Raw genomic sequence first — 25,999 nt, forward strand, 5'->3', positions numbered from 1 at the left:
CCGTACAGTTAATGGACTTTTGTCAGTATATTTTAAAAGGCTTTGTTCTGAATTTCCTGGAAGTGGCATTGTCAGATCATATGTTGGTTTTATTTTTAATTTTTTGAGGAGCTTCCATGCTATTTTTCATTGTGGCCACTCCATTTTACATTCCACCAAAAGTGCACAAGGGTTCCCGTTTTCCCACATCCTCACCAACACATGTGAATTTCTATTGTTATGGATAATGCCATCCCAACACCCAAGGTGTGAGGTGGTATAGCTGATTGGGGCTTGGATTTGCATTTCCCTGGTGATGAGTGACGCTGAGCATCTTTTCCTGGGCCTGTGGCCATTGGTATGTCTGCTTTGGAAGATGTTTAACTCCTTCCACTTACTTTTCCTTGGGTTATTTGTTTATTTGTTGTTGAGTTATAAAAGTTCCTGATATATTTTGGATATTAACCCCTTACCAGATATAGGTATTTCCTGCCATTCTATAGGTTACCTTTTTTTTTCTTTTTTTTAAACTCTGGTGATTGTTTGCTTTGCTGCACAGAAGCTCTTCAGGTTGATGTAGTCCCACTTGTCTGTTTTTGCCTTTGTCACCTGTTGTTTGGTGTCACATCCAAGACGTCATTGCCAAGACCAATGTTAGGAAGTTTTCCCCCTATGTTTTCTTCTAGGAGTTTTATAGCTTTAGGTCTTGTGTTTAAGTCTTTTATTCATTTTGGGTTGATTTTTGTGTATGGTGTAAGACAAGGGTCCATTGTCCTTCTTCTTCTTGCAAATACTCAGTTAACCCAGCATCATTTATTCTAGAGACCATCCTTTCTCCATTGTATTTTCTTGTCTCCTCTGTAATTAATTGACCACACATATATGGATTTATTTTTAGGCTCTCTATTCCATTCCATTGGTCTCTTTTCCCCTGTGCTAAGATCATACTGTTTTGATTACGGTAGCTTTGTAATGTGTTTTGAGGTTAGAAAATGTGAGGTACCCAGTTTTATTTATTTCTCAGTATTGTTTTGGCTTTGTGGTTTCATGCGATTTTTATGATTATTTTTTCTGTTGTGCAAAAAATGTCATCGGGATTGTAAAGTTTCACAGGCGAGGTAAACATAACACCAGGCAAGGTGGGCGCAAGGCAAGATTTATTAAAGGCATCTCTGGCGAAGTTTCAGGGCTTAGGAGAAGGGGAGCCAGGAAAGTCGCACCGGGAGGAGGTGGGCACCCTCGGGTGAGGTTCCTCAACTCCAGAAAGGGGAGTGGGTGAAGTCACACTGGGAGGGAGTTGGCGGGAGTCTTTTATCAGCCAAGGCAGGGCATGGGCTCACATCCATATTTGGTGATCGGAATGTATGGGGTGAGGGTTCCTGATACTCCTGTTTCCTGCATAGGTATCGGGTTACCTATGGAGACGTGACCTGGGCATACACCCTTTTGGCGGGAGAGTCTAGGGTTAAGGAAGGGGGTGGGGAGGGGACTGGAAGATGGCAGCCCCAGCCGTCATTTCTATTGTTCCTCCTGCATTCCCGGAACCGCTGACCCAACAGGGATTTTGATAGGGATTGATTGCACTGAATCTGTAGATTGCTTCAGGTGTTATGTACATTTTAACAATAGTTTTTCAGTCTATAAATGTAAAATATTTTTCTATTTATTTGTGTCTTTAACTTAAGCAGTCCTTTGTAGTTTTCAGGATACAAGTCTTTCACTTCACTAGTTTATCCCCAAGTATTTTATTGTTTTTGATGCTATTGCAAATGGGGTTGTTTTATTAATTTCCTTCTTGGATTGTTCATTATTAGTTTATGAAAACACAATCAGTTTTTTTAATGTTCATTTTGAATCCTGCAACATTTCTAAATTCTCTTATTATGTTTCTCCCCCTCATTTATTAGTTGTAACTAACTTTTTTTGGTGGAATCCTTAGGGTTTTCTGCATGTAATATCATGTCATCTGTGAACTTTCTGATTTGGATGATCTTTATTTCTTTCCTTCTTTCCTTTTTTCCTTCCTCCCTCCGTTCCTCTGTCCCTTCTTCTCTTCCTTTCTTCCTCTTTTCTTTTCTCTCCCTAATTGCTCTGGCTAGTACCTCTGTAAGGGCCTATTCAGCTAGAGCGGCCCCACCCCGGTTGAACTGGCATTTTGTTGTAAAACTTAAATTGACACCCCCGCCCCCCCAGGAACTTATTTAAAAGCAAGTCTGGGAAACCAGTCCCAGGTAACAAAGTCCAAATACAAGGGTAGGTCAGGCCACATGGAGGTATTCAATCAGTGGGGGGCACATACTGTCTCCTAGCTACCAGGGAGTATGGGCCCCGCCCTTTGGGCACCTTTTGGGCACCAATTCTGAACTAGGTGATAGGCTGGTTCAGATGTCTACTAGGGTAAATTGTAATTCAGTTGGTTGCCTAGCATTACTGTGGAGTTTCCTGTGTGTGTTACAATCTCATTGGCCACCTGTATGTGGCTAGGCCCAACCACATGGCCTTTGCTCTATAAAAGTTAGTCTGGAAAGCAGGAAAGTTAGTCTGATTTCCCAGACTAACTTTTTAGTTAATCAGATTTAGTTAATTTAGTTAATTTAGTAAATTTAGTTAATTTAGTTAATTTAGTTAATTTAGTTTAATTTAATTTAGTTAATCAAATTTTTAGTTAAATCAGATGATCAGTCTGATTCCTGATGCTTGGAGCAAAATAAAGCTTTGCTTGACCTTCGCTTTGTATCAGTGCCCCTCCTTTAATCACAGACCCATTATTGGGGAACCCAATTTTGGGGGACCCAACACTTCCAGTACTATGTTGAATAGAAATGGCCAAAGTGGGCACTTCTGCTTTGTTCCTGATCTTACAGGAAAAGTTTTCAGGTTTTAACCATTGAGTATGCTGTTACCAGTAGGCTTTTCATATAGAGCCTTTATGTGTTGAGGTGATTTCCTTCCATCTCTAGTTTAGTACATGTTTCTATCATGAAAGTGTGTTGGGTTTTGTCAAATGTTTTTTCTATATATATCGAGATGATCATGATTTTTATCCTTCATCTTGCTAATGTAGTTTGTAACATGATTGATTTTTGTATGTTGAACCATTCCTGCATCTCAGGGATAAATCCCACTTGGTCACAGTATGTGATCCTTTTAAAGGAATTCTGTTGCTTAGTAGTTTGAGGATTTTTGTATCCATGTTCATAAGGGATAGTGGCTTGTAATGTTCTGTTCTTGTAGTGTCTTTGGTTTTGGTATGATTGTAATGGTAGGGTCTCATGAAATGATTTTAAAAGTATTCCCACCTCTTCAGTTTTTTGGCAGGAGTTTAAGAAAGATTGGTGTTAATTCATCTTTTTTTTATTTTTAAAGATTTTATTTATGTATCTGACAGACAAAGATCACAAGTAGGCAGAGAGCCAGGCAGAGAGAGGGGGAAGCAGGCTCTCTGCTGAGCAGAGAGCCCCATGTGGGGCTCGATCCCAGGACTTTGGGACCATGACCTGAGCCAAAGGCAGAGGCTTTAGCCCACTGAGCCACCCAGGTGCCCCGTGTTAATTCATCTTTAAATGTTTGGTAGAAATCACCTGTGAAGCTATCTGCTCTTGAGCTTTTCTATGTTGGGAGGTTTTTGGTTACTGATTCATTCTCCTTTGTTATCAGTCTGCTCAGATTTTCAGTTAATGATTCATTCTTGGTAAGTTGTATGTTTCTAGGAATTTATCCATTTCTTCTAGGTTATTCAGTTGTAGTATAATTGTATATAGTTGTCTCTTACATCCTTTTGATTTTTGGGGCACAGGTTGTAATATCTTCACTTTCATTTCTGAATTTATTTGTATTTTCTCTTTTTCTTATTCTAGAGGAAGGGTTGTCAGTTTTACTGACATTTTAAAATACCAACTCTTAATTTTATTTTTTCCCCCATTTTTAATTTCATTTATTTTTGCTTTTATGTTTATTTCCTTTTTTCTGCTACCATTGGTTTGGTTTATTCTTTTTCTGGTTCCTTGAGATACAAAGTTAATTTGTGATCTCCTTTCTTTTTTAATGTAGATTCTTACTGCTACACACTTCCCTCCTAGTGCTGCTTTTGCTGCATCCCATAAGTTTTGGTATCATGTGTTTTCATTGTTACTTGTCTCAGAATATTTTTAAATTTCCTTTTAGATTTTTTCTTTTGCTCTTTGATTAATCAAGAGTGTTTTGTTTAGTTCCTATGCATTTGTGAATTTTTTTGTTTTCTTCCTTTTATTGACTCCTAGTCTCATTTAGTTTTGGTGAGAAAACATACTTGGTGTTATTTCAGTCTTAAACTTTTTAAAAAAGATTTTATTTATTTATTTGACACAGAGAGCACAAGCAGGGATAGTGACAGAGGGAGAGGGAGAAGCAGACTCCCTGATGAACAGGTAACCCAATGTGGGGGCTGGATCCCAGGACTCTAGGATCATGACTTAAGCTGAAGGCAGTCACTTAACTGACCAGGCCATCCAGGTGCCCTGCAATTTTCTTAAATTTGTTAAGGGTTATTTTGTAACCTAACATGTGATCTGTTCTGGAGAGTATTTCATGCGTACTTGAAAAGAGTTTGTATTTTGCTGCTGTTGGGTGGAATGTTTTGTGTATGTCTGTTAGGTATATTGGTGATAGTATACATGTCCTCTGTTCCCTTATTCATCTTCTGCCAGGATGTTCTGTCCATTATTGAAAGTGGAGTGATGAAATCTCTTATGTTGTTATCTTTCCTGCCTTTAGTTCTATAAATGTTTGCTTCGTATATTTGGGCTTACATATATTGCTCTGATGTTGGATACTTATATATTTATAATTATTTTCCTGGTGAATTGACCCTTTTTTATCATAACATCTTTGTTTCTCGTGACAGTTGTTGACTTAAAGTATTTGTCATATGGTATGAATATATGTCTGTCCTTGCTCTCTTTTGGTTACCATTTGCTTAGAATATCTTCTTTTACCCATTCATTTTTAGCCAGTGTGTGTCCTTAAATGTGAAGTAAATCTTTTGTAGTTAGCATATATTTGTATCTTGTTTTTATCCTGTCAGCCTCTCTGTATTTTGATGTGGGAGTTTAACCCATTTACATTTAAAGTGATCACAAATAGAAAAAGCTTTAATATTGCCATTTTGTTCATTATTTTCTGAGTCTTACAGCCTTTGTTAAAAAAAAAAAGTACTCATTTATTTTTTGAGAAAAAGAGAGAGCAAGTTTGGGGAGAGGGAGAGGGAGAGAATCTTCAAGCAGACTCACAATTGAGCAGAGAGCCCGATGCCCAGCTTGATCTCAGAACCCTGAGATCATGACCTGAGCTGAAAGCAAGAGTTGGACACTTAAGTGACAGCCACCCAAGTGCCCTGCTCTTACAGCTTTTTGTCCCTCATTTCCTCTGTTGCTATCTTACTTTGTGGTTCATTGATAATTATTTTTTTGTAGTGACATGCTTTGACTCCTTACTCATTATCTTTTTTTGTATCTTCTGTGGGTATTTTGTTTGTGTTTACCATGGGGCTTATAGAAAACATCTTACAGCTGTAACAGTGTATTATAATCTGTTAACAGCTTAACTTCTGCTGCATATTGAATTCTGAAGAAGCTCTTTTTATTCTCCTCACACTTTGTTATTGTTGTCACAAATCACATCTTTTTGTATTGTGTATTCATTGAGATATTTTTATAGCTTTGTCATTTCTACATTTGCCTTTTAACTCCCATATGAGAATTTAAAGTGTACTATCATTACAGTACTATCATATTCTGTGTTCTTCTCTTTACCTTTATCACTGAGATTTCATACTTTGATAAGCTTTTCTTTTGCTAATAGCCTTTAATTTCAACTTGAAGGGTTTCCTTTCACATTTCTTGAAAGGCAGTTCTGATGGGTGAACTCCCTCAGCTTTTGTTTATTTGAAAAAGTATTTCTCTTTCATTTTGAAAGAAAGTTTTGCTGGTTATAATATTCCTGTTTTGTTTTGTTTTTTCTTTCAGCACTTTGAATATCTTATGTAGCATCCCCTTCTGCCTATATTATTTCTGCTGAGGAATCTGCTAATAGTCTTACGTCGGGGATGGGGGGAGCTCTTTAATAATCCCATCATTCTAAACTAAACTTTTTTTTTTTTTTTTTTTTTTAAAGAGGAAGAGAGAGTTAGGGGCAGAGGGAGAGAATCTTAAGGAGGCTCCATGCCCACCAGGGAGCCCCATACAGGATTTGATCTCACAGCCCAGAGATATGACCTGAGCCAAAATCAGGATTCGGGTGCTTATCCAACCGAGACACCCAGGCACCACTCTCATCATTCTAAAACAATTGTTTATCATTGACTTGAATTCTGAAGGAGGGAAGCAAAAGCATAGAATTTTCTGAAACCAGAAGATCATGAGACTGAATTATAGGGAACTTTCCAACTTATTTTAAATTTAAAGTCAGAGAATTCATTCATTTTTTTCTGCCTCACAGTGGAATGCTCAAGAGCAGAGGAATTGGGTGCTTAGGTGGCTTAGTCAGTTAAGTGTCTGCCTTTGACTCAGGTCATGATCATAGGGTCCTGGGATTGAGTCCTGCATCAGGCTCCCTGCTCAGTGGGGAGTCTGCTTCTGCTTCTACCCCTCCCCCCAAATGTTCTCTCTCTCTCTTTCTCTCACTCTCTCTTTCAAATAAAATCTTTAAAAAAGCAGAGGAATCAATAGTTCATAATTACATCTCAAGTAAGTCAATACATATGTAACTTCAATAGGAAAACAACAGTTCATACTTTTTTTTTTTTAAAGATTTTATTTATTTATTTGACAGAGAGAAATCACAAGTAGGCAGAGAGGCAGACAGAGAGAGAGGAGGAAGCAGGCTCCCTGCTGAGCAGAAAGCCCGATGCGGGGCTTGAACCCAGGACCTGGGATCATGACCTGAGCTGAAGGCAGCGGCTTAACCCACTGAGCCACCCAGGCGCCCAACAGTTCATACTTTATGCAAAAAAATTTTCCATATGTATATATTAGTATCTGTGTTTCCCCCTATTTTGTTTTTCCTATTGGCTTTTGACAGTTTACTTTGGGGTATAATAACCTTTGAACTGTATTAAGTTTAAGATAGGTACAGTAAAATATTCTCACTTAGGTTTTTTCATTTATGAACTCACTAGGAAACAGTAAACACCCAATCATACTTCTTTAAATCTGAGGCTTGGGGACTCCTGGGTGGCTCAGTTGGTTAAGCGGCTGCCTTCGGCTCAGGTCATGATCCCAGCATCCTGGGATCGAGTCCCACATCGGGCTCCTTGCTGGGCAGGGAACCTGCTTCTCCCTCTGCCTCTGCCTGCCTCTCTGTCTGCCTGTGCTCGCTCGCTCTCTCTCCCTCTGTCCCTGACAAATAAATAAAATCTTAAAAAAATATATATATATCTGAGGCTTGTAAAAACAACAACAACAACAACAACAAAACCTGTACTCTTCAACATAAATAAGTACTTTATTTTTATTTATTTTCTGACAATATAATTAAAACAGTTGTTTAAAACCATACGGCTAAATGCACTGTTTATAAAATGTCAGTAAATGTACTGATTGCCTTCCCAGAACTAACAATCTGTCAAAGTGTCTTTGTAGAAATCTTACCAGAAAGGGTAATTGAAACTTGGGCAATGCAATCTAAGATAACCTTTTGTTTTTAATTAAAATGGGGAATAAGAAGCCAGTTCAAAAATTTGTCTCCCTTCATTTGCTCAAGATAGGGTGATGAAAAACCTGTGCTCTAATAGAGCCCCAACACTTGTTAAAAACATCAATTCTGCCTGAGTGCTGTGAGTCCAGCCATGACATGCGTAGCTCCTAATGCTGCCATGGTGTATCATGGTCAGGCTCATTAATGAATTAATGTTTAACCATTACTTTTTGGTTAGCAGGTTAGTAGAGGATTTTTCTTCCTTCTTGAAAGTGAATTAAAGTAGATGTCTTCCTCAGTTTAGAAGGAACAGGCTTTCTAAGATTATAGCAGATAGAGGAAATTTAACATTTTAGACAACAAAAGTGTGAAATGCACTGGAAGGAAAATAAAATTTTTTTTGGAGCTACATTGTGCCATTAATAGGCTTATAGTAAGTATTCACTTGTAGATCTTGAAGTTTTAAAAATAGCTTTATTAAGATATAATTCATATGCTTTATGTTCTATATATGCTATATAATTCATCCATTCAAAATGTACAGTTCAGTGACTTAGTATATTCACAGAGCTGTGCAAATGTAATTATAAATAATTTGAGAACATTTTCATTATCCCCCCCCAAGAAACCTTGTACCCATTAGCAATCACTCCCCATTTCCCTCTACACCTTTCCAATCTTAAGCAATTACTTTCTGTCTCTTTAGTTTTACCTATTCTGGACATTTCATGTAAATGGAATCATATAATATGTAGTCTTTTGTGACAGCCTTCTTATACTTGGCATGATGTTTGCAAGGTTCCTTTGCCTTTTTATGGCTGATCAATATTTCCATTGTATGACTACACTACATTTTCTTTATCAGTTCATCAGTTGATGGACACTTGGGTTGTTTCTACTATTTGGCTATTGTGAGTTATGTTGCTCTGAACATTCATGTAGGAGTTTTTTGTGTGGATATGTTTTCATTTCTCTTGGGTAGATAGATACCTAGAAGTAGAATTGCTAGATCATATGGTAATTCTGTTTAAACATTTGATAAACTACCAAACTGTTTTCTGAAGGGGTGCACCATTTTATATTCCTACCAGGACTGTATGATGGTTTCATATTCTCCATATCCTTACCAACATTTGCTATTATCTTTTTTTTAATGATAGATCCTATTGGATATTAAATGGTATGTCATTCTGCTTTTAATTTGCAATTGTGTCATGGCTGATGATGGTTGAATATCCCTGTCTTTATTAACATTTATCTTCTTTGGATCCTTTGCTCTTTTAGAATTGGGTTATTTGTCCTTTCATTATTGAATTATGAGAATTCTTTACATATTCTGGATACAAATCCCTTATTAGACGATTGGTAAAAAATTTTTCCCCATTTTATGGGTTGTCTTTACATTTTCTTTCTATTTTCCTTTGAAAGACAAATACTTTGAATTTGAAGAAATCTATTTTTTTCTTCAGATGCACTTGCTTTTGGTGTCATATCTAGGAAGGCTTTGCCTAATCTAAGGTCACAAAGATTTACTATTATATTTTCTTTAAGAGTTTGATAGCGTTAGCCTTTACATTTGGGTCTAAAATTTATTGTGAGTTAATTTTTATGTGTTGTGTGAGAAAAGGGCCCAGATACATTCTTTTGTATGTGGATATCTAGTTGTTGAAATCCAGCACCATTTTTCAGGGACTCTTCTTTCTTCATTTTTCTTGGCGTATTTATCAAAAAAATCAATAGAAGATGAATATAAGGATTTATTCCTAGACCCTGAGTTCTGTTTCATTGATTTACATATATATATATATATATATCTATATATATATATAATCTTAATATATATTAAGATTTTATTTATTTATTTGTAAGAGAGAGAGAGAGAGCACACACAAGTAGGCAGAGAGGCAGGCAGAGGCAGAGAGAGAAGCAGGCTCCCCACTGAGCAAGGAGCCCGATGTGGGACTCGATCCCAGGACCCTGGGATCATGACCTGAGCCGAAGGCAGTGGCCTAACTGACTGAGCCACCCAGGTGCCCATCATTGATTTATATTTTTTGTTGTTACTGCTGCTACCACACTTGTTTGATTACTGTAGTTTTGTAGTGAATTTTGAAATTGAGAAGTTTGAGTCTCAAACTTTGTTCTTTTTCAAGATAGTTTGGCTATTTAGGATCCCTCACTTTTCCACACGATTTTTGGAATCAATTTTTCAATTCTGGCAAATAAGCCAGCTAGGATTTTGATGGGATTGTGCTGAATCTGTAGATCTATTTGGAAAACATTGCTGTCTTGGCAGTATTACGTTTTTTGATCCACAAATGAACTGCGCTTCTCTTTTTATTGTGTTATGCAGAGGGATTGAAACGGACACCTGGAGACGAATTTTTGTTCATTAACTACCCCCTTACAGTACAACTAATTTTACTTATTTCATGTTGGAATAACAATTTCACTGTACAGTTATTTGTTGTTTATATATTCTGTGTTTTAGCTTCTTATTAGAACTGTAGACTTCTTTGGAGCAGGATATATTTTAACTACTTTTGTATTTCTGAGAGTTAATGTCATGCTTATTTAAGAAAATCATTTTGGGGGATGCCTGGGTGGCTCAGTCAGTTAAGCTGCTGCCTTCGACTCAGGTCATGATCTCAGAGTCCTGGGATCGAATCCCGCATCGGGCTTCTTGCTCAACGGGAAGCCTGCTTCTCTCTCCGCCTCTGCCTGCCACTCTGCCTGCTTGTGCGTGCGGTCTCTCTCTCTCTCTCTCTCTGACAAATAAATAAATAAATAAAATCTTAAAAAAAAAGAAAACCATTTTGATTGGTATTTGGCAGGTCATTATAAAAGAGATAGACTAGTAGTGGTACTATGAAATTACCACTGACAACAAATGGCTAGCTAACATTTTTTTAAGTCTTCAAAGTTATATATATTCCCATTATTCTTTTGAAGAAAAACAAAATGATTGCATTACAGATCTATTTCCTTTGAAGGCATAACAAATACATTCTTTACATTCATTTTAGGTACCGAATCTGATTCCGGTTTTAATGTTCAAATTGGGAAGACCACTGGAACCCGTATTCTATAATGATATCTTGTATACTTTACCTACACTTGGTGTTCACAAGGTTTGTATATTAAACAGTTTGCCTGGGGACAAAAAAGAGCGTGAGGCATGCCTAATACATTGAATTTTGAGCCCTTAATTTTGCCATGACCGCTGTTTCTCTTGTTGGGCCAGAAGTATTTATTATGGTATTTTAAGAATTAATTCTTTGAAATCATATAATAGCCAGTTTTCCCCATTGGCTATTGTCTGAGATAAGGTCTTATGCCCCCAGGTTTGCTAGCTAGCCCCTCCCCCAAACTGTCCCCCACCTCTGAGAAGATGGGTTGTATTGTAGTTGGCTTCTCTTTCAGTCTTTATTCTGTGATAAGGGATTTTCACATTGTTGGGGTCACTTTGGGATTACCTACATTCACATTTGAGAAACCAAAGTTTCTTCAATATTTTCTAGGTGTGTATAGGACAAATTCTACGAGTGATCCAACTTCTTGGAACCACTCCACAACTAAGACCTGTCACTTTGCGCTTGCTGACATCTTTGTGGGAAAAGCAGGTAAGCTCAGGTGTACGCTTGTGTATTAAACATGTCCCTTTCACCAAAGCAAACCAGTTTTGTCAGTGTGTGTGACAGTACTTTCATGCAGTAGGGCTGTGGAGTGGCATCAGTGATTGCATTCAGAAATTTTGGTTTAGCGTGCTGCTTTTGATCTGTAATGCATTCGGTGGTGATTGACTCTCAAAGAGAAATTGAGAGTAGAAACAAAGGTATTTCCTTAATTCTGAACTTTATTTTTCCATCTGCATGGAAAAAGTAATAGAAATATGATTATACATGATTAGTGCCTTTGTAATTAGGGTGAGATTCAGCCACCTTTTTCTTGTCTTATGAAATGAGCAGTACATGGGTCTGTAAGAAAATCCCCAGCAATCACAAAAGCATTCTTTGCTGCTGATTAGAAGAAATGCATTACAATTAGCGATGCAAATTGTGGGATTTGGAGGTAAAAGTGCTATGTAAAATGATTATTCAACTCCAGTTGGGAAATTACCTTTTTTATGAAATTCCCTTCTTAGGATCGTGTCTACCCTGAACTGCAGCGTTTCATGGCCATGTCCGATGTGCCTTCTCTGTCCGTGGGCAAGGAAGTCCAGTGGGAAAAACTCATCGCCAAAGCAGCATCGATCAGAGACATATGTAAGCAAAGGTAATATGCACTTAATTCTTGGGAGTGGATATCATGATATATTCCTTTGCTTTTAATTTTTTTTTTTTAAAGATTTTATTTATTTGTCAGAGAGAGAGGAGAGCGAGCGAGCACAGGCAGACAGAATGGCAGGCAGAGGCAGAGGGAGAAGCAGGCTCCCCGCCAAGCAAGGAGCCCGATGTGGGACTTGATCCCAGGATGCTGGGATCATGACCTGAGCCGAAGGCAGCTGCTTAACCAACTGAGCCACCCAGGCGTCCCTTAATTTTTTTATTGTAAGGAAAAAACTAGGAATGATAGAGGGTATTTGGGTAAGAATAAATTAATTTTCAGTTCCAGTTTTCTGATTGTAGAACTTAGTAAGATTGGATAATAACTTTGAGAAGCAAGGATGTCTTTTTATTTCAGATCTAGCCTTGTACCTAGATTTATAGGAAACTTGTATCCTTTTCTGGATAATAATTCAATATTATGATAAAAAACGTGATGCTATGTTTTCTGGGTTTTTTTTGGGTATATTAATCCCTGAAACCTAAGCAGTGGACTATAATGGATTGTTCTTCTTCTTCTTTTTTTTTTTTAAAAGATTTATTTTTTTATTTATTTTGGTCAAAGTGAGAGGTCACAAGCAGAGGGAGAAGCAGGCTCCCTGCTGAGATGGGAGCCTGATGCGGGAGTTGATCCCAAGACCCTGAGATCATGACCTGAACTGAAGGCAGACGCTTAACCAACTGAGCCACCCAGGCGTCCCTATAGTCAGCTGTTCTTTTTTATATTTTCCCTGTGTTATGCCTAATTGTTAAAAGGAGCTTGAATAGGGAAGATCTCATTTGTGACTCATTGTCTAGAATTAATTACTAGAATTATTACAAAGAAGGCCTGATCTTTAATCCCCACGTATGCTCTAGAGGTGAGGAAGACATGAAGGTATTGGGGAAGTGACTCTGCTGTTGTAGATTCAGGATTATCCTGAAGCTGGTAATGTGGATGATTCTTGTTTCAAATCTGGGGTCAGGATGTATCTACTTCTTAGCAGTTCTGCCTCTTTTCTAAGTTCAGCCTTTTGGCAACGCCAACATAGCCTCACTGTACAAGTCACACACATGAAACCCAAAACTTGGGCGTGTGGATTCTCTTGAGCTACTGGCATGGATGACATTTTAGAGATGAAGGGTCATTAGCTGACTTTTTTTTTTTTTTTTTTTAGATTTTATTCATTTACTTGACAGAGATCACAAATAGGCAGAGAGACAGGCAGAGAGAGAGAGGGAGAAGCAGACTTCCTGCTGAGCAGAGAGCCCGATGTGGGACTCGATCCCAGGACCCTGGGACCATGACCTGAGCCGAAGGCAGAGGCTTTAACCCACTGAGCCACCCAGGCGCCCCCATTAGCTGACATTTTGATTTTACACCCTTAAAGCTCAGCTTCAGGAGAAGTTAGATATCAGAGCAGGTTAGAGTCTGTTGATAACTTATTCCATATTCCACCTCAAAGTCTTCCAAAGTTTTCCAGTTTGGGAAAATGATTACTGTTTTCCAGACAGTGAAATGGTAGAATCCAGCCAGGCAAATTTCATCAATTGGTAGTTTGTTAGTGGAAACTGTTCTGTCACTCAGTGGTTATGAGGAAAGCCGAGGATGGACCTGAGCATTTCTTTGATAAGTTCTAGTCATTCTGGAGCTAGCACACTGCATGCGGAAGAAAGAGGAGAAGAAGGGGAGGAGGAGGAGTGAGTGAATCCAGTGTTGTGCTGGTGGGGGGTTTTGTCAGTTACGATTCATATCCTTACTTTTATCATCATCGTCATCAGCATCGTTACTGTGATAGGTGTAACCACCCGACTATCACTGCTGTAATAAATTATCTTCTCATCTCCAGTCCCTGCTTTTGTAGTCAGTGGCTGGTACCAGAGCACCCGGCAGGCAGGAATAGCTCTATCTTTACTGATAATCTCAATGAGGTAAGTCAGTTCTTCTCACCATTATTACAGACTGGATTTTTTTCAATCCAGGCAATAGCATTTACAGTTTAGGGAGAAGACAATTTGTTAGCAAGTGTCCTCTTGCTTGGATAATATCTCTTTATCAAAAATGAGCCTTACGTTACAGCAGGAACGACGATGACGCGAATCTTGGCAGAAAACATATGTTCGTATTTGTGGGTCAACATTTAATGGATGTAAGGGTAAAGAAAGCTCTAAAGCTTTTTGATCAGGCAAAAGTCCTGGGAGGGGGAGTGTGCTCTTCGGCTTTAATCTTGTTTCTAAACTATCATTTCTGGTAGGCCCTACCAGCATGGTGCGGATATGTTGGCAGCCGTTTCCCAGGTGTTGAACGAGTGCACCAAGCCTGATCAAGCCACTCCGGCAGCTTTGGTGCTCCAAGGTCTTCACGCGCTCTGCCAAGCGGAGGTAGGCTTTTTAACCTTGTTTTGGATCCTTTTGAACAAAGTACTTACTGGATGCACCATACTTATTACAAGGACGTAAGTTTAGATGCAGTTAATTGAGTGCTGAATGTTCACTCCCAGAGAATTTTGTTAGGGAGTGAGTTTAGCCACATTCTTTCTTGAAACATCTGGTCCCGCAGACGTTCTCCAGAGGCTAGAGACAACCACTCTGTTTTCCCTTGTTCTTTATTTCCTGTGTTACTTGTAACACGGGACAGTTATGCTCCTAGGAGAACTCGTGAGTAAATCTGCTTCTTAGGTTTGTGATTAGCACGCCGTAGAAGCAGAGGTGAAGAGATTGGCATACACCCGTGGCAACTTTATAGCCAGCAGAAATTATCGTTGGCTTGAAGACTGGCAAAGGATCCTTTCTTTCCTAGTCACCAGTTTGGGTAGGATGGATTGATGTTAGACTTGCAGACTTGCACCTCTAACCATTTTCTGAACTTGAGCCCACTCCCCAGTTGACAACTCAGCAGACAGAATCTTAAGCGTTTTGGAGAAATGTGATAATGATGTCAAAGATCACTGATATCCCTAACCAAAGGTTTTAACACTGTGAGACATACTTACACAATTGGAGTCTTTTTGTGAAGGAGACTAAGTGGAATTCTCTTAGTGTTGGCAATTATGGTTGGTACAATAATGAATGTAATGGTATAATAAAACAGGCAGTGACTGTACTCGTGTTTATATGCTTATGTTCTTGTGCTAAGTACTTTCCATTTATGCTCCTCATTAATTCTGCAGTATGGGGATTATAATGCCATTTTATAGACGAGGAAAATAGACCTTCGAGGGCGGTTGTTTACTTAGAATCTTGATATGAGACTGAACTTGATATGAGACTGCTCTTTGGGGTAGATACTTCCTTTAGCAGAGAGTGAGCACCATCACTGTTCAGGAACCGGTGTGTGCCGAGGGCTGTACCTCTAGAGCCTGGGCCCAGTGGTGGACAGAGCTGTTTGGGTCTCCTAGCAGAGAGCTGCTGCAGCAGGGGACAACTGCACAAAACCAGTGACTGTTGTTTGTTATTGCTTCCATTAGTCATCTGGAATTGGCAAGTGTCACTTGAATAATGATCTTGCTTTCCTGATAAAGAATTCTAAACCTCTTCTGGAAATGAGTTTTTAATAGGAGCTTTGAGAGAAGAGAGAGTTCTGTACTTTCCCCTCCAAAGGGTGATCAGTGTTACCGTTTTGGAGGATTTCCTGGTCATTATTTTTTCCAAACAGGAATCAAGTCCTTTCCAAAATTAATCTTTTCTCCTCTAACAGATGGTAATTTTGTCTTACTGTGTCCGTAATTCCTTTGTGTTCTCCACCCATCCTCCGCTGTTAACGCAGCTCTGTTGTCTGTAGATGCTTATTAACTCATAAGAAATGCTCAGTGTGTGGTGCTGATTTTTCTCATTCCATTTTCTCTAAGATATCATTAACTGTAGTTAGTACTGGAGACATGAAAAATGTACCAGATGGCAGGAAGCATCTTTGTTTTGGGGCAGTTGCGGAACTGTACCTGAGATATACCAGTTTTTAGCTTCCTGTCCTTTGGTTAGTTTACTTAGCCTCTGAGCGTCTCGTTCTTTAAGTGAAGAGAAAAGATGACCCAAAAACAAAAGAAACCTGGCATAATGTCTGCCGACATAGGTGCTCTTTAAATGTTGAGTTTGCTCCTGGAAAATTGGTACGCTGTTGGATATAGTGAGTGCCATCAAGAAGGTTCCAAGTAGTTTTTTGTTTTTAATCTTTTCCCTTAAGTTTACATAATATAGAACAGTGACTTAACGTCTTCCTATAGACGATATCCTGTCCTTTCAGTGCTGAAGCTCTTGTTACTTCTTTCAGTACTTAAAGGAGACAGTTGAGAATTGTTGAAGTCTCATCCCCCAGTCTAAACTACTACCCAGAGGACTTTACTAAATATGATCTAAATCCATTCAGGCTGCTGTAATACAACACAACATACACTGGGTAGCTTATTAGCAAACATTTCTTTCTCATGGTCTGGAGGTTTGTAAGTTTGAGCTCACGGTGCTGGTATATTCAGCGTCTGGTGAGGGCCTCCTTCTTGGTTCTTAGACAGCCATCTTTGTAGATAGCTTCAACCTCACACAGCTGCTGGGGCAGGAGAGCTCTCTGGAGATTGTTTTTAGGGTCACCAATCCCAGTCATGAAGGCTCTGCCCTCTTAACCTAGTCATCCCCTAAAGATCCCAGCTCCTAAAACTCAAATCTTGAGAATTACGATTTCAATATATGAATTTTGGAGGGGATACAAGTGTTCCGCCCATGGCAGCCACTTTGCTTCTCACATTCCATTGTCTTGTAGAGGAATTAAGACATCATGTCTCTAGGTATTTTATTTAGTGAGGCTTGTGTCTTATTTTGATACCTCAATATTCCTTCCTTTGCTTGGTTGAAGGCATTTCTCTTTTCTATTGTGTTTCTCTCCTTCCTCTTATGTTTCTTTTCGTGTTATGAAATCCAAATCCTGTATGATTTTTTTTTTTTAAATCAAAAATTCACTTTTAAGGGGTGCCTGGGTGGCTCAGTTGGTTGAGCATCTGACTCTTGGTTTCGGTTCAGGTCATGATCTCAGAGTCATGAGATCGAATCCCACGTTGGGCTCTGCCCTCAGCGCAGAGTCTGCTTGACCCTTCCCCTGCTTCTCCCCTGCCCCGCTTGTGTGCGCATTCTCTCTCTCTCTCAAATAAATAAGTAAATAAATAAATAAAACCTTAAAAAAAGTTCCCTTGACAGGTTGCAAATGAAATAAATCTGCCCTGTCTTTTGAATAAATAGAGGTACCCTTTTCAAATCCTTTTTATATTAAGATGAGTATTAATAAATCATAAAGCAATACTGGCAGTCACTTAACTTCATTTTTTATAGAGAGTGCTTATTTTCTTGTCACTTATTTTTCATTTTTCTTGTCTAAAAGGATAAACTCACTGTTTTATTGACGCTTACCAGAGGTACTTAGTGTTATTTACCATCTTTTCCTTATAGATAGTACAAGTGTCCTGAGTTGTGGAATTAATTTTTTTTTTTTCTGAGTTGTGGAATTCGTTGAAATTGGCTGTATCACTGTTAATTTTGGCAATAGAAATACTCTTTTTAAAAAAATTTTTGGAATAGCTTTATGTTCATTTAAATAAGTAGACATAATCTATTTCCCCTTGATGAATCTTGACGGTAGTAATTGATCCTTGTATTTTGTTTAAGCCATTCCAAGCCTTTTTTGTATGTGTTCATTGTTTGTGAAGTTGCTGCTATTATGTCCTGTGGTGTGTGTTAAAGTTGCAAAATACACTCAATTTGGTGGCTCTTGCCAGGACACATTTACTAATTTTGGGCTAATCTTTTTTTTTTTTTTTTTGCCAGCATGCTATCCATAGAAGCCAGTATGCATTCTTTGAGGCCATTTATTCTGTCTTCTAATTGATATCATGTGTGAAGCAATTGATGGTTGCCAAGAGTTTCAAGAATGAAAATATTTAGCATAGTTATAAATCTATTTCCCAGTAGCATTTGGTAGTAATTTGTCTATCCACAGCTTTTTAGATCCTTGACTGTCAAATATAATTAAGAATATAGAAAGCTGGGGCGACTGCATGGCTCAGTCGTTAGGCATCTGCCTTCAGCTCAGGTCATGATCCTGGGGTCCTGGGATCGAGCCCCAGAGCAGGCTCCCTGCTCAGTGGGAGGTCTGCTTCTCTCTCTCCCACTCCCCCTGCTTGTGTTCCCTCTACTCTCTGTGTTTCTCTCTGTCAAATAAATAAAATCTTAAAAAAGAAAATATAGAAAGCCAAAAACAATGAAATTTTAAAAACCAATAAGGAAAAGAGTAAAATTGAATAACCCTCTCTTTTAGAAAGTGCCTCATTTGGAAAACCATTCCAAATTGAATTTCTCTGGGCTTTCCCATCCTTGCCTTTTGTAAGTAAGTAGAGCTCTTTTGACTCCTCAGTTTTAGAGTCACGATTATGAAATTCATTTTTCTGAAGGGCTAAATTAAGCCTGCAATTCCCTCTCCTTAATCATTTATCATGGCCTCCAATGAGAGATTGAAAGGATGGATTCCATGTCATTGCCAACTCTATGAAGGTGAAGATTGTGTTTCCTGTGTGGGTTTCTTCGATGATGCTTTACTAGACAAAAATGTAAGGGGAAGTCCTAGGAATCTTGGTGAACCATAAAGACAAGAATGTAGTTTCCATTTTGGAACTGGAAAAGAAACTTACTCTTTTTTTTTTTTTAAAGATTTTATTTATTTATCTGACAGAGATCACAAGTAGGCAGAGAGGCAGGCAGAGAGAGGAGGAAGCAGGCTCCCTGCTGAGCAGAGAGCCGGATGCGGGGCTTGATCCCAGGACCCTGGGATCACGACCCAATCTGAAGGCAGAGGCCTTAACCCACTGAGCCACCCAGGTGCCCCAAGAAACTTACTCTTAACACTATAGGTATATTGATTCAGGACTTCACACTTTTTTTTCTTTTTTAATTGGCCGAACTACTTTTTACAAGTTACACTTAATAATTGGACATTTGGGGGCGCCTGGGTGGCTCAGTGGGTTAAAGCCTCTGCCTTCAGCTCAGGTCATGATCCCGGGGTCCTGGGATCGAGCCCCGCATCGGGCTCTCTGCTCCGCAGGGAGCCTGCTTCCTCCCCTCTCTCTCTCTCTGCCTGCCTCTCTGCCTACTTGTGATCTCTCCCTCTCTGTCAAATAAATAAAATCTTAAAAAAAAATAATTGGACATTTGGTGGTATGGGGAATCATTTAATACTGGAGAAACAGTGGCTCTGGCAATTTAAGTAACTTTCCAAGGTCACATGACTCATAGGTGAAAAGAGAAGGAAAGTAGATCCAGGACCCTCTCCAAGTCTGACTTTCTTTTGTTATTTTGAGGCTTCTTTCCTTTGAAGAATATGAGCGTGGAATAAAGTACTTTTATCTTTAAGCAGAGGGTTTGCCATTTTCAAAGGAAAATTAATAGTCTTGCATTATCTTTTCCATATTATTGCCTTTCAGCTTTCTCATCTCATCACTTTTTGCCTTAATTTTCTTCTTCTTAAAAAAGATTTATTTATTTATTTGAGAGCGCAAGTTCTCACACACAAGTGGGGGTGGGGGCCGAGGGAGAGAGAATCTTAAGCAGACTCCCTGCTGAGTGCATAGCCCTACTCAGGGTTTGATCTCGCAGTCCTGAGATCATGACCTGAACAGAAATCAAGAGTCAGTTGCCTGACTACGGCATCCAGGCGCCCTGTTTCTTTTTCACTTAATCTAAAGTTATGTCTTTGAAAAGCAATATTCTCTCTCTTAAAAAAAAAAAAAAAGTTTTATTGGGATGCCTGGATGGCTTAGTTGGTTAAGCATCTGCCTTTGGCTCAGACCATGATCCCAGGGGCCTGAGTTCAAGCCCCGCATCGGCCTCCTTGGTCATTGGGGAGCTTGCTTCTCTCTTTGCGTGCCACTCCCCCTGCTTGTGCTCTCTCTCTCCCTCTCTCTCTGACAAATAAATAAAGTATTTTTTAAAAAGTTTTATTAAGCTATAAATCACATACTATTTATTTTATCCATTTAAATGTTTACAATTTGATGGATTTTAGTACAAAGTTCTACAGTCATCACTACAATCCATTTTAGAACATTTTACCACCTCCACAAAAAAAACTTATATCCTTTAGTTGTCATCCTCCCAACCCTTCGCATTTGCCCTAGCTCTAGACAACCATGAATCTACCTTCTGTCTCTATGGATTTGCCTATTCCGGACAGTTTACATAAATGGAATCATACAGGGGTTTCTGGGTGGCTCAGTCATTAAGAGTCTGCCTTTGGCTCAGGTCACCATCCCAGCGTCTGGGGATGGAAACCCCATCAGGGTCCCTGCTCAGTGGGGGGTCTGCTTCTCCCTCTCTCACTTCCCCTGTTTTATTTCTCTCTCTCTGTCAAATAAATAAACAATTTTTAAAAAATGGAATCATACAATACATTGCTTTTTTGTGACTGGCTTCTCTTACTTAACATGTTTTCAAGGTTCATCTGTATTGTATCCTGTATCAATACCTCATTTCTTTAATGGTTGGATAATATTCTACAGGGTAATTCTACGTTTTGTTCATTTTTTTTTTTTAAGATTTTATTTGACAGAAGTCGCAAGTAGGCAGAGAGGCAGGCAGAGAGAGGGGGGGAAGCAGGCTCCCTGCTGAGCAGAGAGCCCCATGTGGGGCTCGATCCCAGGACCCTGGGATCATGACCTGAGCCAAAAGCAGAGGCTTTAACCCACTGAGTCACCCAGGTGCACCCGTTTTGTCCATTATTAGTTAATGAACATTTAGGGTTTTTCCCTTCTTTTTGTCTGTTATGAATAATGCTGCTGTGAACATTGGCATACAGATTTTGGCATAGACCTATGTTTTCATTTTGGGGAGGTATATACCTAGGAATGGAATTGCTAGGTCACACGCTTATTCTGTGTTTAACCATTGAAGAAATGGCCAGGCTGTTTTCCAAAGTGGCTGTACCATTTTGCATTCCCATCAGCAGTGTATGAAGATTCTAATTTCTCTTCATCCTTAGCAACACTTCTTAGCTGCCCTTTCTTTTTCTCTAACTGTAGCCATCCTAGTGAGTGTGAAGTGTATCTCCTAAGGCTTTGATTTGTGTTTCCCTGATGACTGATGGTAGTGAACATCTTTCCTTGTGTTTCTTGGCCACTTGTGTATCTTTTTGGAGAAATGTCTACTGTGATCCTTCGAATAGTCTCTTCTTCATAGCTTTTAACTCGCCTTGTCAGCCAAGTTACATTTTGTTCCTGTAGGAATGATTAGTAAAACAATTTTGTTCTCATACATCAAAGTAAAGGACACTGGGAAATCATGAGCTTTTTTACGGGCCTTTTAGTACAGAGCTTATTAAACCATGTGAAATATCAGATAAAGACTCATAAGTTCCATTTTACCATTTGTTCCATTTGTCCACATATTACATTTTCTTTATTTTTAATGAAGTTAGCTGAATGATTTCACTTCAGTTTATGGAAAACTATTAGACATGTTTTAGTAATAGTATTAGTAAGCATCTGTTGTTTTACCGAGTGTTTTCTATATAGTAACCATTATATATTACAGTCACTATTATCTCACTTAATCTTACTTAAAGAAGCCTTCTACCTAAAAGGTACTATTGTCTTCTGGGAAGCTAACAGTAGTTAAATTAATTGCCCAAGGTCATATGGCTAACTTGTGGTAGAGTCAGAATTCAAACCCAGGTCTGGCTCAATTCAAAGTCTCTGTCTTAATCACTTTTTTAAAAAAGCCTAGCTTTGTTGAGAGATAATTCACAAATGACCACTATGTGTTTTGGTTAGTCATGTTTGTGTTCAGTTGACCTAGTTATAGTGTGATACTATTGGAGAGATCGTTTTGTGAGCATGACATTTGGACTCATTTCCCACACTTCTCCTCCATTTCCTTTGTGATTGGTTTACTGCAAGAGTTTATATAATTTAGCATTCACATAAAGATCCAAATGAAAGAGATGTTTTGAGCTAAACTAGATTAATTTTTAGTATTTTTACTGGTGAAAAATTAGATTTTATAATTTAAAGATGTGTTGAATGTTTTTATATCACTTTTAAAGACATTTGGTTTTTATAGTATCACATTTACTTTGAATATTGAAAAAAATAGTCTCCATTAACTTTTCACAAAAGCATTTTCATTTTGTTTATTTTCCTTTCCATTGTATTTTTACATATATATATTTTATTTCCATCCTCTCTATTTACATTTTGCTGGAAATATTTTTGATGTTTCTACATATTTAAAAAAATTTTTTAAGGATTTTATTTATTTGTTTGACAGAGCACAAGCAGGGGGAGAGGGAGAAGTGGGCTCCCCACTGAGCGGGGAGCCTGATGTGGGGTTTGATCCCAGGACTCTGGGATTGTGACCTGAGCCAAAGGCGGACATTTAACTGACTGAGCCACCCATGTGCCCTATTGCTACATATTTTAATGACTTAATTACATTCCACTGAGTAAAATTATCATAAGTAATCAAATAATGCATTTCTTTTTTTTTTACTTAATTTTATTTTTTCCGTGTTCCAAGATTCATTGTTTATGCATCATACCCATTTCTTAAAAAATTTTTTAAAGGATTTTATTAATTTATGCATTTGAGAAAGAGAGAAGGTGAAAGAGAAAGAGAGAGGGGGTAAGAGCAGAGGGAGAGAGGGACAAGCAGACTCTGCTGAGTGCACTGCCTGATGTGGGGCTTGATCTTACAACCCTGAGATTGCGACCTGAGCTGAAACCAAGAGTTGGTTGCTCAATCAACTAAGCCACCCGGGTGCCCCACAAATAATTCATTTTTGATTGACTTTTAAGTTGCTTCCCCCTTTTTTCCTCTTTATTTTTTTTTAAAGATTTATTATTTTAGAGAGAGGGAGAGGGAAAGAGAAAATCTCAAGCTGACTCCCCACTGAACACGGAGCCTGCTAGGGGACTCAATCCCTGAGATCATGACCTGAGCCACGCAGGTGCCCCCTCCCCCCACTTTTCTGTCTGTATATTTAGTAGTCTAAGAAGCAATTACCTTGTAAAGTTTAAGTTCCTTTTGGATTATTTTCTTAGAATAAATATTTTAGAGTTTTAAGGATCTTTTAATGATTTTTTAAAAGATTTTATTTATTTATTTGACAGAGAGAGATCACAAGTAGGCAGAGAGGCAGGTAGAGAGAGACGGAGGAAGCAGGCTCCCTGCTTAGCTCCCCTTGATGTGGGGCTCGATCCCAGTACCCTGGGATCATGATCTGAGCCGAAGGCACAGGCTTTAACCCACTGAGCCACCCAGGCGCCCCTATTTTAATGATCTTATTAAATAGTTAACTTACTTTTGTAGTAACTTTCCACGTTTACCTGAGCCTGAGAGACGGAATGTAGCTACTTGTACCCAAGTTTCAGGCAGTATTGTTTGTTACTGGGGAGAACAGTTCAGTTGTATTGCTACTTCATTAACTCCTGGTAGCATTGCTTGTTATGATCATTGTGGTTGCTACCAGGAGCCCATAATCCCATGTGCCCCAAATTACAAGCTGTCATTAAGGAAAGATCTAAATTGTTGTCTCATGGTGAATTTGCCCAGTGTTAGTTTAGCTTTAGGGCTTTGGAGAATTACTAATAAAGGAGGCAGGGTGGTGATTTAATTCAATACGGGTTTTTAAGTGGAAGTTGTAAAAAGTTAACTGTATTTTAAATTAATTTTATTTTTTAAATTTTTATTTTTTGAGCATTTTATTTGAGAGAGAGTGTATACAAGCATAAGAGAGGGGAGGGGCAGAGGGAAAGGGAGAGGGACAAGCAGGTCCCCCGCTGAGCTGAGAGCCCAACCCAGGGCCCCATCCCAGGACCCTGAGATCATGATCTGAGCTGAAGTCAGATGCTTAATCCATTGAGCCACCCAGGTGCCCCTTAATTAGTTTTATTTTTAAATCATTTGTATATTATTATTATGAGTGCCTTTAAAGTTCATCTTGTTTGCTTGAGATCATATTAAACCCAAACTTCAGCTTTTTTTGTTTGTTTGCTTTTATTTTATATTTTAAAAATGTCATTGTTTTGCTTTAGCGATTTATGGGTCTAAATGTAAAAGAGATCCTATTTATGTCCTAATCTCATGCAATCCCTCTCTTGTTCCTGAGATGTTCAGGTAGAAAAGGTTGGTAGCCTTTCAGAAGGCTTCTGCCAAGTTGTCATCTATTCATTTGATTGGAGGTGGGGAGGAGAGCAAGGGGAGAGGGGGTGGTGTGGCTTCCCCCTCAAACCCCACGGCCACTGCAATAGCAAACAGTGGGCAAGGATTCCTTGGGCAGGAAACAACATTCACTTTAAAATAAAAATACTGACAATTTAAGCCGGGATGTGCAGGGCTCTCTGGATATGAAGATTTATAAGACACTTTTGGCCTAGGAATTTGCAGTCTAGTAGGGGAGAACACTGCGTTAAGTACACTCAGTGTATTTGAAATTTGGAAATAAGGGAGAGGAGAGATAGACAGCAAAGGAATCCTTCTCTAAACCGCACGTAGCAATTCCGTGGCAGAGGGAAAGAATATCTGGGTCTAGAAGGGAGAGGCTCTGTGGCTCACCTGGAGCTCTGTTTTTTTTCTTATTTAAAAAGAAAGCTGTCTTGTTAAATAGCCCTTTTGAGATATAATCCACATAGTCTACATTTCACCCATTTATGGTGTACAGTTCAGTGGCTTTTTGAATATTCACAGAGTCATGCATCCATCTCCACAGTCAATTTTAGAACATTTTCATGAGCCCAAAAAGAAACGCCATCCCCCCATGCCCCTCCCCCCAGCCTTAGGAAACCGCTCATCTATTTTCTGTCTCTATAGACATGCCTGTTGTGGACATTTCACGTAAAAGGAGCTATATAGGATGTGGCCTTTTGTGACTGGCTTTTCATTAGCATAGTGTTTTCCAGCTTCATCTGTGCTGTAGCATGTATCCATACATTATTATTATTTTTTTTTTTCTTTAAAGATTTTATTTATTTATTTGACAGACGGAGATCACAAGTAGGCAGAGAGGCAGGCAGAGAGAGAGGAAGGGAAGCAGGCTCCCTGCTGAGCAGAGAGCCTGATGCGGGGCTCAATCCCAGGACCCTGGGATCATGACCTGAGCCGAAGGCAGAGGCTTTAACCCACTGAGCCACCCAGGTGCCCCCCCCCTTTTTTTTTTAAGATTTTTTATTCATCCACTTGACAGAGATCACAAGTAGGCAGAGAGGCAGAGAGAGAGAGGAGGAAGCAGGCTCCCCGCTGAGCAGAGAGCCTGATTCGGGGCTCGATGTGGGGCTCGATGGGGGCTCGATCCCAGGACCCTGGGATCATGACCTGAGCCGAAGGCAGAGGTTTTAACCCACTGAGCCACCCAGGTGCCCCCATACGTTATTTTTTATAGCTGAGTAATACTGCTTTGTACGGCTACACCACATTTTATTCATTCATTAGGTGATGGACATTTGGTTTTTTCCACACTTTGGCTGTGATGAATAATGCTGCTATGAACATTCATGTACAAGGTCTTTTTTTTTTTTTTAAAGATTTTATTTATTTATTTGACAGACAGGTCACAAGTAGGCAGAGAGGCAGGCAGAGAGAAAGAGAGGAAGGGAAGCAGGCTCCCTGCTGAGCAGAGAGTCCAATGCGCGGGGCTTGATCCCAGGACCCTGGGATCCTGACCTGAGTCGAAGGCATATGCTTTAACCCACTGAACCTCTCAGGTGCCCCTAACAAGGTCTTTTAAAAAATATTTTATTTATTTGCAAGAGAGCAAGCGAGTGTGCATGAACGGGGGAGGGTTAGAGGGAGAGGGAGAAGCAGACTCCCCGCTGAGCCGCCCCACTCCCCGCCCCCTCCACCAAGGTCTTGTAGATAGATACACACCCAGGAAAAATGAAACCTAAGAGCGGAAGTGTTGGATTATGTCGCTCTCTGTTTAGCTGATTGAGTAACAGCCGGACTGTTGTCCAAATGAGCTATATTGTTGTGCCAACATACATCTTTCGTTTCTTCTCCCCAGATAATGCAGATACTCCTAGATA

General features: G+C 39.2%; 1 protein-coding gene across 4 annotated transcripts in view; it reads left to right on the forward strand.

Moving 5' to 3' along the window:
* Nucleotides 1–25,999, forward strand: part of FOCAD (focadhesin) — a 304,380-nt gene that overhangs the window by 134,386 nt on the left and 143,995 nt on the right. For all 4 annotated transcript variants that reach the window (XM_047699424.1, XM_047699423.1, XM_047699425.1 and 1 more), the window contains 4 exons: nucleotides 10,677–10,781; nucleotides 11,172–11,273; nucleotides 11,795–11,925; nucleotides 14,210–14,336. In XM_047699424.1, the coding sequence (XP_047555380.1) occupies nucleotides 10,677–10,781; nucleotides 11,172–11,273; nucleotides 11,795–11,925; nucleotides 14,210–14,336 (465 nt within the window). The remainder of the gene's footprint in view (nucleotides 1–10,676; nucleotides 10,782–11,171; nucleotides 11,274–11,794; nucleotides 11,926–14,209; nucleotides 14,337–25,999) is intronic.

The sequence above is a fragment of the Lutra lutra genome, chromosome 13 (genome assembly GCF_902655055.1).
Source record: "Lutra lutra chromosome 13, mLutLut1.2, whole genome shotgun sequence".
NCBI classification, from domain to species: Eukaryota; Metazoa; Chordata; class Mammalia; order Carnivora; family Mustelidae; genus Lutra; species Lutra lutra.